At 42.9% G+C, this 16,299-nt stretch overlaps 2 protein-coding genes across 20 annotated transcripts in view; one reads left to right on the top strand and one right to left on the bottom strand.

Moving 5' to 3' along the window:
- The window catches only part of LOC100707149 (carbonic anhydrase-related protein 10), a 1,009,504-nt gene that overhangs the window by 657,021 nt on the left and 336,184 nt on the right, over nucleotides 1–16,299 (bottom strand). The window lies entirely within an intron of this gene.
- The window catches only part of rbfox3a (RNA binding fox-1 homolog 3a), a 181,046-nt gene continuing 174,537 nt past the window's right edge, over nucleotides 9,791–16,299 (top strand). For 6 of the 17 annotated variants that reach the window (XR_003221465.1, XR_003221464.1, XM_025910026.1 and 3 more), the window contains exon 1: nucleotides 9,795–10,285. Coding sequence is in view for 13 of the 17 variants with exons in the window: in XM_025910026.1 (XP_025765811.1) it covers nucleotides 10,160–10,285 (126 nt within the window). In the remaining 4 variants the exon portion in view is untranslated. Of the gene's footprint in view, nucleotides 10,286–10,433; nucleotides 10,511–16,299 lie in introns of all 17 variants that reach the window. The other 11 variants (XR_003221466.1, XM_025910027.1, XM_019362255.2 and 8 more) reach the window with 6 other exon arrangements.

Genomic DNA, 16,299 nt, shown 5'->3' with positions numbered 1-16,299 from the left:
AACTGATCAATGATCGGCTTTTTCTCTTGTTTGTTTATCGCGCTAAACAACAGCAGCACGTTTAAGCTTGATCAGCTGTTGTTAGAATTCTTTTGATTTTAATTTCTAGTATCAGCTGATGTTTGCTGAGCATGAAGATGAAATCAGGAGATGTCCTTACTGAATCATCAGAGCTGAACTGGTGATGGAGAAACAGGTTTACCCTTAGGTGACATGATGATTGAAGGAAGTTATGAACTGTTTCTGACAGACAATATACACCAAGCTCCTTTTTTTGTGTAGCTGACAGCTGGTAACTGTGCAGGGGCGGATCTAGCAAAGCTTTTGCCAGGGGGCCAGTAGGGCATTAACAGAGAAAGGTGGACACAAAGATATACTTTTCTTTCTTACTCTCATATAAATATTTAGCTTTTATTAAATAGTTATCTGAATCTTACAACCAAAGTTGTATAATAATACACAAGATTGGCTGTAGACCATGTTCATCATTCAGAACACTGTGTAAAATAACAAAAACAAAAGTGAATGCAAAGTGCATAAATATTTATTTACGTGTTTGATGTGTGTGGCGGGGCGTGGTCTGCAGTGCCGCTGCAGGGGAGGTGACCCACCTGAGCGGCACCTGCATCACGCCTCTCGGGCGTAGTCTGTGCTCTCTCGGCTTTTTGGGTGTGTGTCGGCTGTGAGTTGAAAAGCTACAGCCGGCTGTTGGGTACACCAACCATGTGTGAAAAGTGGTCCATACGTAATGCTTCAAAGCGTGTTCATGCAACATTGTCGGATCTGCCGTGGTACAATGGGACTTCTGCTCATGAACCTGTGTGCACAGCGTCTGCAATCGGCGCTGTACGAATAACTTCATCTTTACACAAAACTGTAAGCTGTTATCTGTGAAGCGTGAGCGTGTTTGTTTTTACCATAGTTCATGGTGGAGAATGGGTGCTCTTCTGAGTTTTGCTCTCTGTAGCTGTATGAATGGCAAACTACACTGAATAGTAGCGGCATAGGCACACATAAAATTTCTTCTGAAATTTTCGCTTTCTAGTTATTTTATTATTTTCCTTTTCCGCCTGAAATTTTGCAGTGTATCTCGACCCGCAGTTTTGAGACAAGCTTCATATATGTTACCTCATTTTGTGCGGCTGGATCTGGAATGGTGTGCTATGACTTTTGGTGTTTATGAATTTTATAGTTTTTTAAATATTAATATTTTAGTGAAAATTTTCCCGCGCTCCTCTGCCAAACAGCTTTGACAATAGGTTACATATGTTACATCATTTTGTGCGGCTGAAGCGGACTAGTATGGTCTGACTTTGTGTTTATAACTTTTATAGTTTTGAATATTTAGATTTTAGTGCAATTTGGGCCAATTCATCTTTTGGCGCCAAATAAACAGACTTCATTTGTGGTGTGTTGGCTCTCTCTAGTGGTATGCCGGGAGTGTACAGCCTGTCTACCCTTATTTGGATTACCGTAATGATGACAATTTCAACGGTGCGCACAGCGTCGCTGCTTTCAGGAGCCATTGGAATTTTTAAGGTTGCGCAAATCATTCAAAAGTTACGGTAATGCTTGGTGGAAAACTCAATATCCCACAATTCATAGCACGCCTCTACAGAGTGAACAATGGCGGCCACCACTTCGTTTTATATGTCTTTTATTCGTGTTTCTAGGTCACAAAATAAGCTTTTAAGATATTTTCAGGCGAGAATGTAGGTGTGTAAACTTCAAATATCTGCTTGTTTTATCAAGACATCCCATATTTAGCGACAGTGCTCTGACGACGTCGGTCCTGCCTGACAGCTAGCCGGCTACCTAGCTAGCTGCCGCACTTGGCTGCAAATGGATAGCGAGGGGACTCTCTCTCTCTCGCTAGCTAGCACGACGGGAGTTTATATACAGCTGTGTGCGCGCTAAGTTACTGACGTTGGACTTTATTTTATTCATAATGGTTAGTTCGTAGAGTTGCCGTACAAACGGAATCGTGCCACATTCACAGAAAATATTACGATTTATTCTGTCGTTACGAAGCCTCCCCTGTCATTCTCTGCCTGTTGCAACTTCAATCATGAAACTGATCAATGATCGGCTTTTCGCTCTTGTTTGTTTATCGCCTAACAACAGCTGCACGTTTAAGCTTGATCAGCTGTTGTTAGAATTCATTTGCTTCTAATTTCTAGTATCAGCTGATGTCGATGTGGAAAAAATAACTGAGTTGTTTGGTGGTGGAGCTACAACAGAGGCAGCTATCCACCGGTGTGTGACAGAAAGGACATGCGCGAACGAGACATAAAAGGCGTGAGGCTACCACCGATCGACCGTGTTTGCTAACGCGGAGGTCAATCGTGGATCAGGGAAAGCGAAGGCAGGAGCGTGAGGTGAACTGAATTTCAGGTAAGAAGTTATGACCTGCACTCTATTTGGGTCAGATATAAACCGAGTTCAGGTGTAGTTTATTTAGCAGCAGTTCTCTTATGTGTTGCTGATAGCCGGCTAGCTAGCTAGCGCCGCTAGCATAGTTAGCTAGCGCCGCTAGCAACCCTTGGTGAAAAAGCACCCAGGCTTGGCTTATATTGAGGCGGGTGAAACTCGTGTCAGCACCCGGTCGCTCTCTATTTGGGTCAGATATAAACCGAGTTTAGGTGTAGTTTATTTAGCAGCAGTTCTCTTATGTGTTGCTGATAGCCGGCTAGCTAGCTAGCGCCGCTAGCATAGTTAGCTCGCGCCGCTAGCAACCCTTCGTGAAAAAGCACCCAGGCTTGGCTTATATTGAGGCGGGTGAAACTCGTGTCAGCACCCGGTCGCTCTCTATTTGGGTCAGATATAAACCGAGTTTAGGTGTAATTTATTTTCGTTGACCTTTTACAATCGTAATGCCACGGGAGTTTATATACAGCTGTGTGCGCACTAAGTTACTGACGTTGGACTTTATTTTATTCATTAGGGTTAGTTCATAGAGTTGCCGTGCTGTACAAACAGAATCGTCCCACATTCAGAGAAAACATTATGATTATTCTGTCGTTACGAAGCCTCCCCTGTCATTCTCTCGCGTGTTGAAACGTCAATCATGAAACTGATCAATGATCGGCTGTTCGCTCTTATTTATCGCGCTAAACAACAGCAGCACGTTTAAGCTTGATCAGCTGTTGTTAGAATTCTTTGATTTTAATTTCTAGTATCAGCTGATGTTTGCTGGAGCATGAAGATGAAATCAGGAGATGTCCTTACTGAATCATCAGAGCTGAACTGGTGATGGAGAAACAGGTTTACACTTTAGGTGACATGAATGAGTTGAAGGGAGTTATGAGTTGTTTCTGAGAGACAAAGACCAAGCTCCTTTTTTGTGTAGCTGACAGCTGGTAACTGTGCAGGGGCGGATCTAGCAAAGCTTTTAGGGGGGGCATTAACAGAGAAAGGTGGACACAAAGATATACTTTTCTTCTTACTCTCATATAAAATATTTAGCTTTTATTAAATAGTTATCTGAATCTCACAACCAAAGTTTGTATAATAATACACAGGATTGGCTGTAGACCAGGGGTGGGCAATTCCAGGCCCCGAGGCCGGTGTCCCTGCAGGTTTTAGATGTGTCCTTGAACCAACACAGCTGATTTAAATGGCTAAATTAGCTCCTCAACATGTCCTGTTCTCCAAAGGCCTGATAACGAACTAATCATGTGATTCAGGTGTGTTGACCCAAGGTGAGATCTAAAACCTGCAGGACACCGGCCCTCGGGGCCTGGAATTGCCCACCCCTGCTGTAGACCATTGTTCATAATCAGAACACTGTGTAAAAATAACAAAAAACAAAAAGTGAATGCATGTGTGAAAAGTGGTCTATAATGTAATGCTTCAAAGTGTGTTCATGCAAACATTGTCGGGTCTGCCGTGGTACAATGGGACTTCTGCTCATGAACCTGTGTGCACAGCGTCTGCAAATCGGCGCTGTACAAAGTAACTTCATCTTTACACAAAACTGTAAGCTGTCATCTGTGAAGCGTGAGCGGTGTTTGTTTTTACCATAGTTCATGGTGGAGAATGGCTGCTCTTCTGAGTTTTGCTCTCTGTAGCCGTATGAATGGCAAACTACAGTGATTAGCAGCGGCATAGGCACACATAAAATTTCTTCTGAAATTTTCGCTTTCTAGTTATTATTATTATTATTCTCCAGTTTCCGCCTGAAATTTTGCAGCGAATCTCGCCCACAGTTTTGAGACAAGCTTCATATATGTTACCTCATTTTGTGCGGCTGGATCTGGAATGGTGTGCTATGACTTTTGGTCTTTATGAATTTATAGTTTTTTAAATATTAATATTTTAGTGAAAATTTTCCCGCGCTCCTCTGCCGAACAGTTTTGACTTTAGGGTTACATATGTTAGATCATTTTGTGCGGCTGGAGCTGGACTATTATGTCATGACTTTGGTGTTCATGACTTTTATAGTTTTTTAAATATTAATATTTTAGTGCAAATTTAGGCCAATTCATCTTTTGGCGCCAAATAAACAGACTTCATTTGTGGTGTGTTGGCTCCATCTTTTGGTCCCATTGAAACAAATTTCAAACTTCATTTGTGGTGTGTTGGCTCTCTCTAGTGGTATGCCGGGAGTGGTACAGCCTGTCTACCCTTATTTGGATTACCGTAATGATGACAATTTCAACGGTGCGCACAGCGTCGCTGCTTTCAGGAGCCATTGGAATTTTTAAGGTTGCGCAAATCATTCAAAAGTTACGGTAATGCTTGGTGGAAAACTCAATATCCCACAATTCATAGCAGGCCTCTGCCGAGTCAAACAATGGCGGCCATCACTTAGTTTTTATTTCCTCTTAATACTGTTTCTAGGTCACAAATAAACTTTTAAGATATTTTCAGGCGAGAATGTAGTTGTGTAAACTTCAAATATCTGCTCGTTTTGTCAAAACATCCCATATTAGCGACACTGTTCTGACGATGTCGTTTCTGCCTGAGGCTAGCTGGCTAGCTAGCTAGCGCGGCTTTGCTAACAAGCTACAGCCGGCCTGGATGACAGTGAGGGCGGCTTACTATGGTTTCACCCCCGGTCCTTCGCAGTGTCTCGTGGTCACAGCTGGACTTATTTTTCCTTCATATGGACCGATGATTGATTTATTTATTCATTTTAGTAACGGTATAAACAGTGAAAGGTGGTGGATTGGCCAGATGTAAACTTCAAATATCTGCTCGTGTTACCAAGACATCCCATATTAGCTCTGATGTTTTCGGTGCCTGCAAAGAGCTAGACAGGTAGCTAGCTAACCCGAGCTGGCTGTCTTTTTGACTCAGGGTCATAGCTGGACTTATTTTTCGTTTTTATGAGCCGATGAGGGGTTTTTTTTAGTAACGGTACAAACAGTGAAAGGCGGTGGATGTCCAGATGCTGGTCGATGTGGAAAAAATAACTGAGTTGTTTGGTAGTCGCTGACGCGGAGCTACAACCGAGGGCAGCTATCCACCGGTGTGTGTCAGAAAGAACATGCGGGGAACGAGGCGGCGAGGCGACCGCCGATCGACCGGTGGTAGATCGTGGATCAGGGAAACCGAAGGCAGGAGAAGCAGGCGGCTGCCGGTCGGAGCGTGAGGTGAACTGAATTTCAGGTAAGAAGTTATGACCTGCACTCTATTTGGGTCAGATATAAACCGAGTTTAGGTGTAGTTTATTTTCGTTGTGCTGACTTTTTACAATCAGTTATAATAACTCGTACTGCGTGGTAGCTAGCACGATGGAGTTTATGACAGCCTCCCCTGTCATTCTCTCGCCTGTTCAAACTTCAGTCATGAAACTGATCAATGATCGGCTTTTCTCTCTTGTTTGTTTATCTCGCTAAACAACAGCAGCACGTTTAAGCTTGATCAGCTGTTGTTAGAATTCATTTGATTTTAATTTCTAGTATCAGCTGATGTTTGCTGGAGCCACAGCTGTAGAAGCGGCTGGTCGAAACCAGGAGATGACCTTACTGAATCATCAGAGCTGAACTGGTGATGGAGAAACAGGTTTACCTTTTTTTTAGGTGACATGAATGAGTTGAAGGGAAGTTATGAACTGTTTCTGAGAGAAATAAACACCAAGCTCCTTTTTTTATTTAGCTGACAGCTGGTAACTGTGCAGGGGCGGATCTAGCAAAGCTTTTGCCAGGGGGCCAGGTAGGGCATTAACAGAGAAAGGTGGACACAAAGATATACTTTTCTTTCTTACTCTCATACAGGGAGTGCAGAATTATTAGGCAAGTTGTATTTTTGAGGAATAATTTTATTATTGAACAACAACCATGTTCTCAATGAACCCAAAAAACACATTAATATCAAAGCTGAATGTTTTTGGAAGTAGTTTTTAGTTTGTGTTTAGTTTTAGCTATTTTAGGGGGATATCTGTGTGTGCAGGTGACTATTACTGTGCATAATTATTAGGCAACTTAACAAAAAACAAATATATACCCATTTCAATTATTTATTTTTACCAGTGAAACCAATATAACATCTCCACATTCACAAATATACATTTCTGACATTCAAAAACAAAACAAAAACAAATCAGCGACCAATATAGCCACCTTTCTTTGCAAGGACACTCAAAAGCCTGCCATCCATGGATTCTGTCAGTGTTTTGATCTGTTCACCATCAACATTGCGTGCAGCAGCAACCACAGCCTCCCAGACACTGTTCAGAGAGGTGTACTGTTTTCCCTCCTTGTAAATCTCACATTTGATGATGGACCACAGGTTCTCAATGGGGTTCAGATCAGGTGAACAAGGAGGCCATGTCATTAGTTTTTCTTCTTTTAAACCCTTTCTTGCCAGCCACGCTGTGGAGTACTTGGACGCGTGTGATGGAGCATTGTCCTGCATGAAAATCATGTTTTTCTTGAAGGATGCAGACTTTTTCCTGTACCACTGCTTGAAGAAGGTGTCTTCCAGAAACTTGCAGTCGGACTGGGAGTTGAGCTTGACGCCATCCTCAACCCGAAAAGGCCCCACAAGCTCACCTTTGATGATACCAGCCCAAACCAGTACTCCACCTCCACCTTGCTGGCGTCTGAGTGGGACTGGAGCTCTCTGCCCTTTACCAATCCAGCCACGGGCCCATCCATCTGGCCCATCAAGACTCACTCTCATTTCATCAGTCCATAAAACCTTAGAAAAATCAGTCTTGAGATATTTCTTGGCCCAGTCTTGACGTTTCAGCTTGTGTGTCTTGTTCAGTGGTGGTCGTCTTTCAGCCTTTCTTACCTTGGCCATGTCTCTGAGTATTGCACACCTTGTGCTTTTGGGCACTCCAGTGATGTTGCAGCTCTGAAATATGGCCAAACTGGTGGCAAGTGGCATCTTGGCAGCTGCACGCTTGACTTTTCTCAGTTCATGGGCAGTTATTTTGCGCCTTGGTTTTTCCACACGCTTCTTGCGACCCTGTTGACTATTTTGAATGAAACGCTTGATTGTTCGATGATCACGCTTCAGAAGCTTTGCAATTTTAAGACTGCTGCATCCCTCTGCAAGATATCTCACTATTTTTGACTTTTCTGAGCCTGTCAAGTCCTTCTTTTGACCCATTTTGCCAAAGGAAAGGAAGTTGCCTAATAATTATGCACACCTGATATAGGGTGTTGATGTCATTAGACCATACCCCTTCTCATTACAGAGATGCACATCACCTAATATGCTTAATTGGTAGTAGGCTTTCGAGCCTATACAGCTTGGAGTAAGACAACATGCATGAAGAGGATGATGTGGACAAAATACTCATTTGCCTAATAATTCTGCACTCCCTGTAAACACCAAGCTCCTTTTTTTGTGTAGCTGACAGCTGGTAACTGTGCAGGGGCGGATCTAGCAAAGCTTTTGCCAGGGGGCCAGGTAGGGCATTAACAGAGAAAGGTGGACATAAAGATATACTTTTCTTTCTTACTCTCATATAAAATATTTAGCTTTTATTAAATGCTTATCCGAATCTTACAACCAAAGTTTGTATAATAATACACAAGGTTGGCTGTAGACCATTGTTCATCATTCAGAAGACTGTGTAAAAATAACAAAAAACAAAAAGTGAATGCAAAAGTGCATATATATTTATTTTATGTGTTTGATGTGTGTGTCGGGGCGTGGTCTGCAGTGCCGCTGCAGGGGAGGTGGACCCACGGGTGTAAAGTCTGTGCTCTCTTGGCTGTTTTTTGGGTGTGTGTTGGGCTATGAGTTGAAAAGCTACAGCTGCCTGTGTGGGTACACCAACCATGTGTGAAAAGTGGTCCATAACATAATGCTTCAAAGCGTGTTCATGCAAACATTGTTGGGTCTGCCGTGGTACAATGGGACTTCTGCTCATGAACCTGTGTGCACAGCGTCTGCAAATCGGGGCTGTACAAAGTCACTTCATCTTTACCCAAAACTGTAAGCCGTCATCTGTGAGGCGCGAGCGGTGTTTGTTTTTATCATAATTCATGGTGGAGAATGGCTGCTCTGCTGAGTTTTGCTCTCTGTAGCTGTATGAATGGCAAACTACACTGATTACCAGCGGCATAGGCACACATAAAATTTCTTCTGAAATTTTCCCTTTCTAGTTTACTATATAAGTCGAGCTGACTCTCATTAGCTAACGTCAGTTTGTTGAGTTATTTTCTTAAGTGATTGTCTAAGTAGAATTTTGTTGAGGTGGCCTCCTGTATGTTCTCGGCTGCCCTGATATCCCCGAACCCTGACTGGACTCATTTTCCTGTTTAGGTTTAGGTGTGGAGGCAAAGCCACAATACCTCTTCAGTAATCTAACTTTTAAAGGAGTATTTTTTTAACAAAAGTATTTGTACTTTACTTCAGTAAAGTAAGTCTGTACTTTGCCACCTCTGACCGTTACAGACAGACCACTGCAGCGTGTTTGTCAGGCAGTAATCCATCAGCAGTGACATTTCCTGAAGACTCGATCACAGTAGAAACAGCCAGACTTCAGTAAGTAAAGAAAGTGATCCTCACTGGGCAGCCATCACTGTAATATACAGACGACTGCATCCTCTCTCAGATTCAGTGTGTATGCAGTCTCAGTAGGAGATGTTTCATCAGTGCTGTTAGCTGGACTCTCTGGTATGTTTGAGGACAGGTGGCCAGTAGTTGTTCAGCTCAGCTGGTATGGAGGTGGTGAGGCTGTGTGGTGGAGGAGACAGCAGAGGCCTGTGAACCAAACCTGTTGGAGAAACGGTTCAGCACCTTCACAGCCTCATCAGTCCTTAAAGCTCTGTTAGTACAAGAGGAACTTAGTTTGGGGTTAGCACCACTCATTACAGTTTGTTCTGCCAGCGTGTGTGGGCAGAACATGCAGGTCCACTGTTCATGCATGCAGGAGGTGCAGTGCTGCATTTTCTCGAGTGGTCTTACTGCTGAAAACCTGGTACTGTGTTGATCAATGAGATACTGATGGTAGAGGCGTGTGTGTGTGTGTGTGTGTGTGTGTGTGTGTGTGTGTGAGGAGAGCAGGTCTGCATTAACGCTGGGCTGGTCATGGCAGAGCTGTCTATAGGAAGGGTTAACGATGTGGACCAGCTTCTGTTCACATGTGTGTATGGGTGTGCGCACACAGAGAGATGCACAGTCTCTTATCCTCGTGTGTTTGATGTCAGAATACTCCAGAGCCTCCTCTCTCCTCCTCCCCATCCTCTCCTTCCTTGTTCTTTTCCAGCCACTCCTCTCCCATCCAATCCATCCCTCCTAGTCCCTCTTTTTTTCCTCCAATCACTCCCTTCCTTTTCTTAAGGACCTCCCAGATCTTTTTAGTCCTGCCTTGCCTCCGCCTCCTCCTCTACTCTCCTTTCTCTTTCCCTCCTGCATCTCTCCTCTCTCCCTCCCTCCATAGCCGTTTGCGTGCCTTGGTTTCTGCACCTCTTTCGCAAAGTAAACAGAAGAGAGAAGAAGAGAAGCAGAGGCTTCACGTTCCTACACACACACACGGGATTATCTTTCGCTTCAGCTGCTGAGAGTGTGTGCTGGCATCCTCAGTGGTGTGTGTAGAGCCTATGTGTGTGTGTGTGTGCATCAGCTGTATTAACTCTGACTGCTCATTGCTGCCACTGAAAGAAGTAAAGAAGCAAGAAGGGAGGGGACAGGAAGTGAAGGCAGAGAGCGAGGATAGTGAGAGTGAAGTAAACAGAAGTGTAAGTGACTCTCTATGAGTAAGCTGTCCCGCCTCCACATGCTGTGCTCTATGGCGAACTCTGGCTGTGTGCTGCTGTCCGGGTCTGGGATGTTGGCCCAGTCTCTGCATTGCCCGCCTGCTTTTCTCTATCTGCCCCAGGTAAGACATTACACAGCCACCAGCAAACATCCTTCTCTACATTCTCCTCATCTTCTTCTTTATTATTTTGCATCTATTGTTTCTATTATTGCTTCAGTGGCACTGTGACCCAGCTCTGTGTGTCTTATTGATACAAACATGTTCACAGGTTGGCACTTTGGAAAAACTTTAATGAGCTTCATCGACATCCGTGCACACTTCACTACATCCATGTCTTCTGCTCTGGTATGCACACACTCATGAACATGGACTCATAACTGTTAACTAAGCTGTGTGTGCCCATGTGTGTGTGTGTGTGTGTGTGTGTTCAGCGGGCAGCAGCACAGGGACAGATGTCAGCTCAGAGCTGAATTTGAGAGCAGCAGTGAGTAAGTGCTGGCTCACTTCTTGAAGTGGCTCCATGCCTGTCGCTCCGATGGCTGTGTTTCTGTTAATCGTGCTGTTTTGCTTCAGTTATTACTCTGCACCTCCCTCTGTTTGTTTACTGTAAAAGTACTCAGCAGATCGGTCAGCTGCCGTGTTACGTGCCAGCACATTGCATGGCTCTGCGCGAGCGTGCGTGTGCCTGGTTTTACTGCTGGCACCATGTGCGGTGGCAGGCGGTCCCTTTTTCTCTAGACAGTCTGTTATTGCGGCCGTATAAAATATGATAAGACTGGAGAGAGCTGCCACATAAAATACGAGCACGCCGCAGTGTGCTAACCTGCCACATCCTGACTCCAAATAGTCAGCACACATCACCTTTACAGGGCAGCCCAGACCATGCACAGAGAGATCGCAGCAGCTGGGGTCGACAAACACACACACTTTGTTTCATGTGGCTACACAAATGCCACGACTCCTCGGGGAAGCAGTCTGTTAGAAGCTAATGGTGTGTGTGTGTGTGTGCGTGTGTGTGTGTGTTCATTGGCACACGTGGGCAGAGCTTGTCGCACCATTTTGCTGTTTTTCCTGCGCAGACTTTTTTCATCTATGGAAAACACAAATGTTGGTCATAAAAAGTGAAACTATTGTTGCTGAAGTGCAGCGATGCGCTTTAACCCTTCACACTCCTGATGTTTTCTTTGGCATGTGAATTTTCTCCCCACGAGTACTAACAGACGTTTTAGTTTTCACATCTTTATGTCATCAGGTTCAAACTTTTTGTCACAGCACAAACCTCCACATCCTTGACCGAGTGCAGCAGATTCCACAGCTGCTGTTTATGCAAAGCTTTGTACCGATTCCAGCCAGGAAATAGACACGTACGCAGCGAGCAGCTCGTCATTATAACACTGAACACTGCAATACTTAAAAAAGCAAAAAATACAGCATTACAGTATAAGTACTGTACTTTATCTGTTTATATTTTATCCACTGTGTGTTGGACGTACCTGGCCATACATGCAAACTGATGCTCGGTGTGTGCTGATGTGGATCAGGTGCATTGGACATGTTCTGATGATCTTCTCAAAAACTGAGAGAAAGAAAAGTGTAAATCAGTATCTGAACAGCTGGTAGTGGTCAAGGCTCTGACTGTGTGCTGTGTTGAAACCCTCTGTAGGATCCATCCGTCTGCCCGTCCTCTGTTTATCCATATGAACAGACAGCAGTGACTGCAGCTAAGCATACCCCCCATATATTTCTCTCTTCCATCATTGTATATTGGATTTCCTTTCCCTTGCTCCTCTTCCATCCTCCTTTGTCTCTCTCCCTTTTTTCCAAGGCATTGCCTTGGAAAATGCAGTCCTCTTAAGTCAATAGCATGTGCTAAATTTGCTTGTGCAAGCTCCTTTGCACTCCCGAGGGTGGAAGGGTTGGACTGAGGAGGTATGAATCTTTACCAAAGCACACGGACACTTAAACACTTCCTGTCTACTGCACCTATCGTTGGAATTACACTGAGGAGTGTGGAGAAATAAACCGTTCATGTTCCTTTCACTCTCTGCTTGTCTTTACTCCAGTAATAGTGAAACACTGTGTGTGGATTTCCAATAGTACAGCTGAGAGTACTGCATGATCTTTACTGTCGACCAAAAACAGTGTTATGCAAACACATGTGATTTATCTCTGTTTTATTTATATTTACTGATTTATTTGCTGCACACATTCTGAGTTTTGTGCATGTCTGTTGTCTCAGGGCCATGATATCACTGTGATCCAGGGCCATTTGTCTTTCCACACAAAATGAATTCATGATTGTTTATTACTTAACCTATAGTCTCCACGTGAGTGTGTATAAGCACCTGATGACATCTCATACAGAATGCACATGCTTAAACACGCAGACGGCTCAGACGTTAGAAAAGAAAAAGCTTTAGTGGCTCGTTTCACTCTGAATAGTAAAATCTTCGTTATAAAAATCATTCCAGTGGTTTCCAGGGTTCTGGGTTCTCCCAGTGTGAATCCTGCATGTTCTCCTCGTGGCTGTCCAACACCATGTATGTTAGCTTAACTCAATTTCAAAGTGGCTGTAGGTGTAATGAGGGTGAGTTTGTTGGCCCTGTGCTGGACTGGTCATCTGTTCAGGCTGTGTCCTGCCTCAGGGCAGCTGAGACAGACGCTGAGGTGTTAAGAAGAGGAGTGAATGTATTTACAGCACGATCCCAAACAGTCTGTGGCTTTGGAAACCCTCGTTTGTGTGTCCTCTTGTTCTCTGTGCTTGATGTGTAAGAATAAAGTGAAGTGCTTGTTACTGCTGGAGGAAACTCTAATCTTTCTATCTGAGCTTCAAAGGTCTCAGTACACACAACCATCAGCATCCTGTACCACTGCAGTTTTACTGCCTTCATGAGTTTGTCGGCATGCACAGAGCACCACCACCGCTCTCCTTTCAAATGTAGTTTGTTTGAACCATCACGCCATTGCTGATGCTACAAAACACAGACATGTTCAGTTCAGCCTAGAGAAAAGAGAAAAGCAGGAACAAAGAGCTGAAAATAAAAAAAATAAAAATGGAGACAGTATTTAGAAAAAGGTAAATATTAAAGAATGATAAGGATTTCCTGGAATATAAAGACCAAACTGAGTCGGGGTTAGGGCTGTTCAGCTGAGTTAACTGTGTAGTTAACATTGCACATACAGGCAAAAAAGCAAACACAACAAATTAAAAATAGTTTTTCTCTTAGATGTTAGGACCTGACACACCCACCGTCACAGTGAAATAATCTGTTACACACACGCTGTATCTTCTCAGAGCAGGACAAAGTTTTCCTGAAAGTGGGAATATGCTTCCTAAAGTCAGAGCCGGCCTGTGCAGCAGGATCAGGCTGGATGTTACCACACAGTCTCTAAACATCAGTGACCTGCTCTTTCATGACTTAAATCACTGCTCTATTATTTTTGAACTGCAGGCTTTCATTCCCTCATTTTAAACAATATTAATTACTGTGTTCAGAAAGAAGATTGTTCCTTTGACATTTTTACTATTTATTTAATTTTATAGAAAGTGTAAAGAAAGTGATCACACTCAAAACATGAGCAAGTAAGTGACTCATGTTCGAGTGAAAGTTCCACAGTATGTGCTGAACAGTTTATATAACATCCTCTCTGAGCCTGGATGAGTCCAGCTGCTCTGAGCGTGTTTTACATCTCATGAATTCAATGGATACATGAATCTATAATGTTGCTAAGCATGCACGCACACACACACACACCTCTGGGTCAGGCAGTCTGTTCTATTCTCTTATTAGCTTTTCTCATCAAAGTCCCAGTTTATAAAACATGAACCGTGTAAATGAAGGCAGGCCTGGTTTCTTCTTTCTTTCAGTTTCATTTTTATTTCCCTTCATGTGTTCAGACAGTGTTGAATAGGAACATGCACCGCCTTCTTCTTCTTCTGGTCAGTGTCTTACATGTTTCATGTCATCAAACAGTTAGTAAAACAAACTGCAGTTTTTAAGTTGTGTTTGAGACAGGACTTTGATCAGACCTCCACAACGTTCGTTTTGTTTTGTAATTTCTTAGTTGTTCTGATCCATTCAGTGGTGGACGTGCTGTGTATTCTGGATCATTGTCCTGATGAAGCAAAGTGTGTCTGAGCCTCAGCACATGGACTTTCTCAATTTCAGAAGTCGTCCAGTCTTCACCTCTCTGCTCTCCTTCTTGGCTGAAGAATTGTAAAATACTATGATTTCTATTTAAATCTAAATTTACTACAATTACAAAAACATTTACATATTATTTATTAATTATCATGTTTTTTTATCAACTTACAGTGACAAGAGGTGGAGGAAGTTGTTAACATAAAACGATATTATTGGAAAATTGTAAAATTATTAAAAGTAAAAATATATATATACTCTGCAGAAAAATGTTCCTCACGAGTGTTAAATGGATTCATTTTACTGCTGCATATCTTTCAGACCGAGCTCATTTTAAGTACTTTATATTCTGCTTGATGTCCAGCATCAGATTGTGTGTGTTCACATGTTTGCAGAGGTTCTCCTGTGAGGATCACGTGTTTCTAACAAACAAAGCAAAGCAAAAATAAATAAAGCTAAAGAGTTTGTCATGAGTGTGACTCATGGTTAACTGTCAGTTTTTACAGGTGGGGTTAAAATATTGATTTCAAATTAAGCTTCAATGTTGGCAAAACAGCTGGTTACATTGACATTCAGGTAAATTTGGGAATATCGTTGGTATTAGCCGGCAGCTGATCCCACCTGGTCACCTGTTTGATTACATCAGACATGGTCAGAGCTGCTGTCTCCTCCATTTTCTCTACATCACACACAAAGCACAGATCGTGTGAAACAGTGAAAGCTGAGCCAGCAGCAGCTTGCCTCTCATGCTGGTCTTCCATCAGTTAAAGGCCAGAGGTTTGTCTTCTATGTGCACAAACCACCAGAACAGAGCTGCTGGCCTCTCAGCTCGCCCAGCTGAAGCCTGTATAACAGAGAGAGCTACAGTTTCCTATGAGCATGAAACAAGTTCCAGCAACAATAGCTGACTGTGACCACAAGATGGCAGCAATGTAAAGGATGGTGGCAAACGTGAGGAACTTTATGACAGTGCTGTCAGAGAGGAAGGGGGGATGTCATCACTTCAACACGTTAGAATTTTTTAGACTTGACAAGGCATGCACTGTTTTTATCGTTTATAGATGCAGTGCTTGCAGTTTGTTTTCACCATCCTGTGGAAGGTTTATTCCACAGCTGCCTTCAGCTGTTAGTGATGGTATTTTTATGTTTCTGTAATGGTTAATACATCACTGTGGGGAAGCTCAAAATGTAATTTAAATACTCTCCATAAATTTAAGTTATTTTTCTGCTAAATAGAAGCAGAAAAGTAGATGTTATTATTTTTCTGATTAGAGTGCCAAATTACAATTATTTCAGTTAATTTCAGTCATTGATTCATTTCTGACTTTACTGAGAAAGTTCAGTGTCCCAGCCCATAAAACAGTAATATGTTATTTGCCTTGACTTTACTAGCCAGCATGTTAGTTGGCAGGCTGTTGAGCGTCAGTCGTATTCGATTCTGTGTCAGTCTAACAAACCTTTGCATTACTGTTTAACTGATGTGCACCTCTTAGAAACAAGTCTGCTTGTTCCTCTTGGTTTGCCATGGAAACACTTACATGTAAACACAGCACACTGAAGTTATTTCCTCCATTAACAATTGTAATATTATATTGGCTTTGATTGTGTCTGGCTTCCTCATAATGCTAATACATCTGGGAAATAGTACGCTCATAATCAGCCAGTCAACATCTGAACCCAGTCAAGTTTCTTGCATTGAACTTAGAGTTAAAGTAATTCATTTTATTATTTTTCAATACAATTTGCTCAGCTCAGAGCACAACAAAGCTGAACCCAGCATCACAGTAATGCGTGTTTTAGCGAGATACTTACAGGCCATTGCAGACGTGCAAAGCATTTCATTTAACACATTTAAGACAGCTTGTTGGGAGCAGTGTTGTGACAGGGTACCACAAGGTCAGAGGTCACATTTTTGTGCTTAAGTGAGATGATGCATCTTTACTCCGGCATTCTTGCGTGTTTGTGTGTGAACATTTCATTTGATGTTTTAGG

This window comes from Oreochromis niloticus, linkage group LG8 (genome assembly GCF_001858045.2).
Source record: "Oreochromis niloticus isolate F11D_XX linkage group LG8, O_niloticus_UMD_NMBU, whole genome shotgun sequence".
Taxonomy (NCBI): domain Eukaryota; kingdom Metazoa; phylum Chordata; class Actinopteri; order Cichliformes; family Cichlidae; genus Oreochromis; species Oreochromis niloticus.
This window is presented reverse-complemented; position numbering and strand designations above follow the sequence as displayed.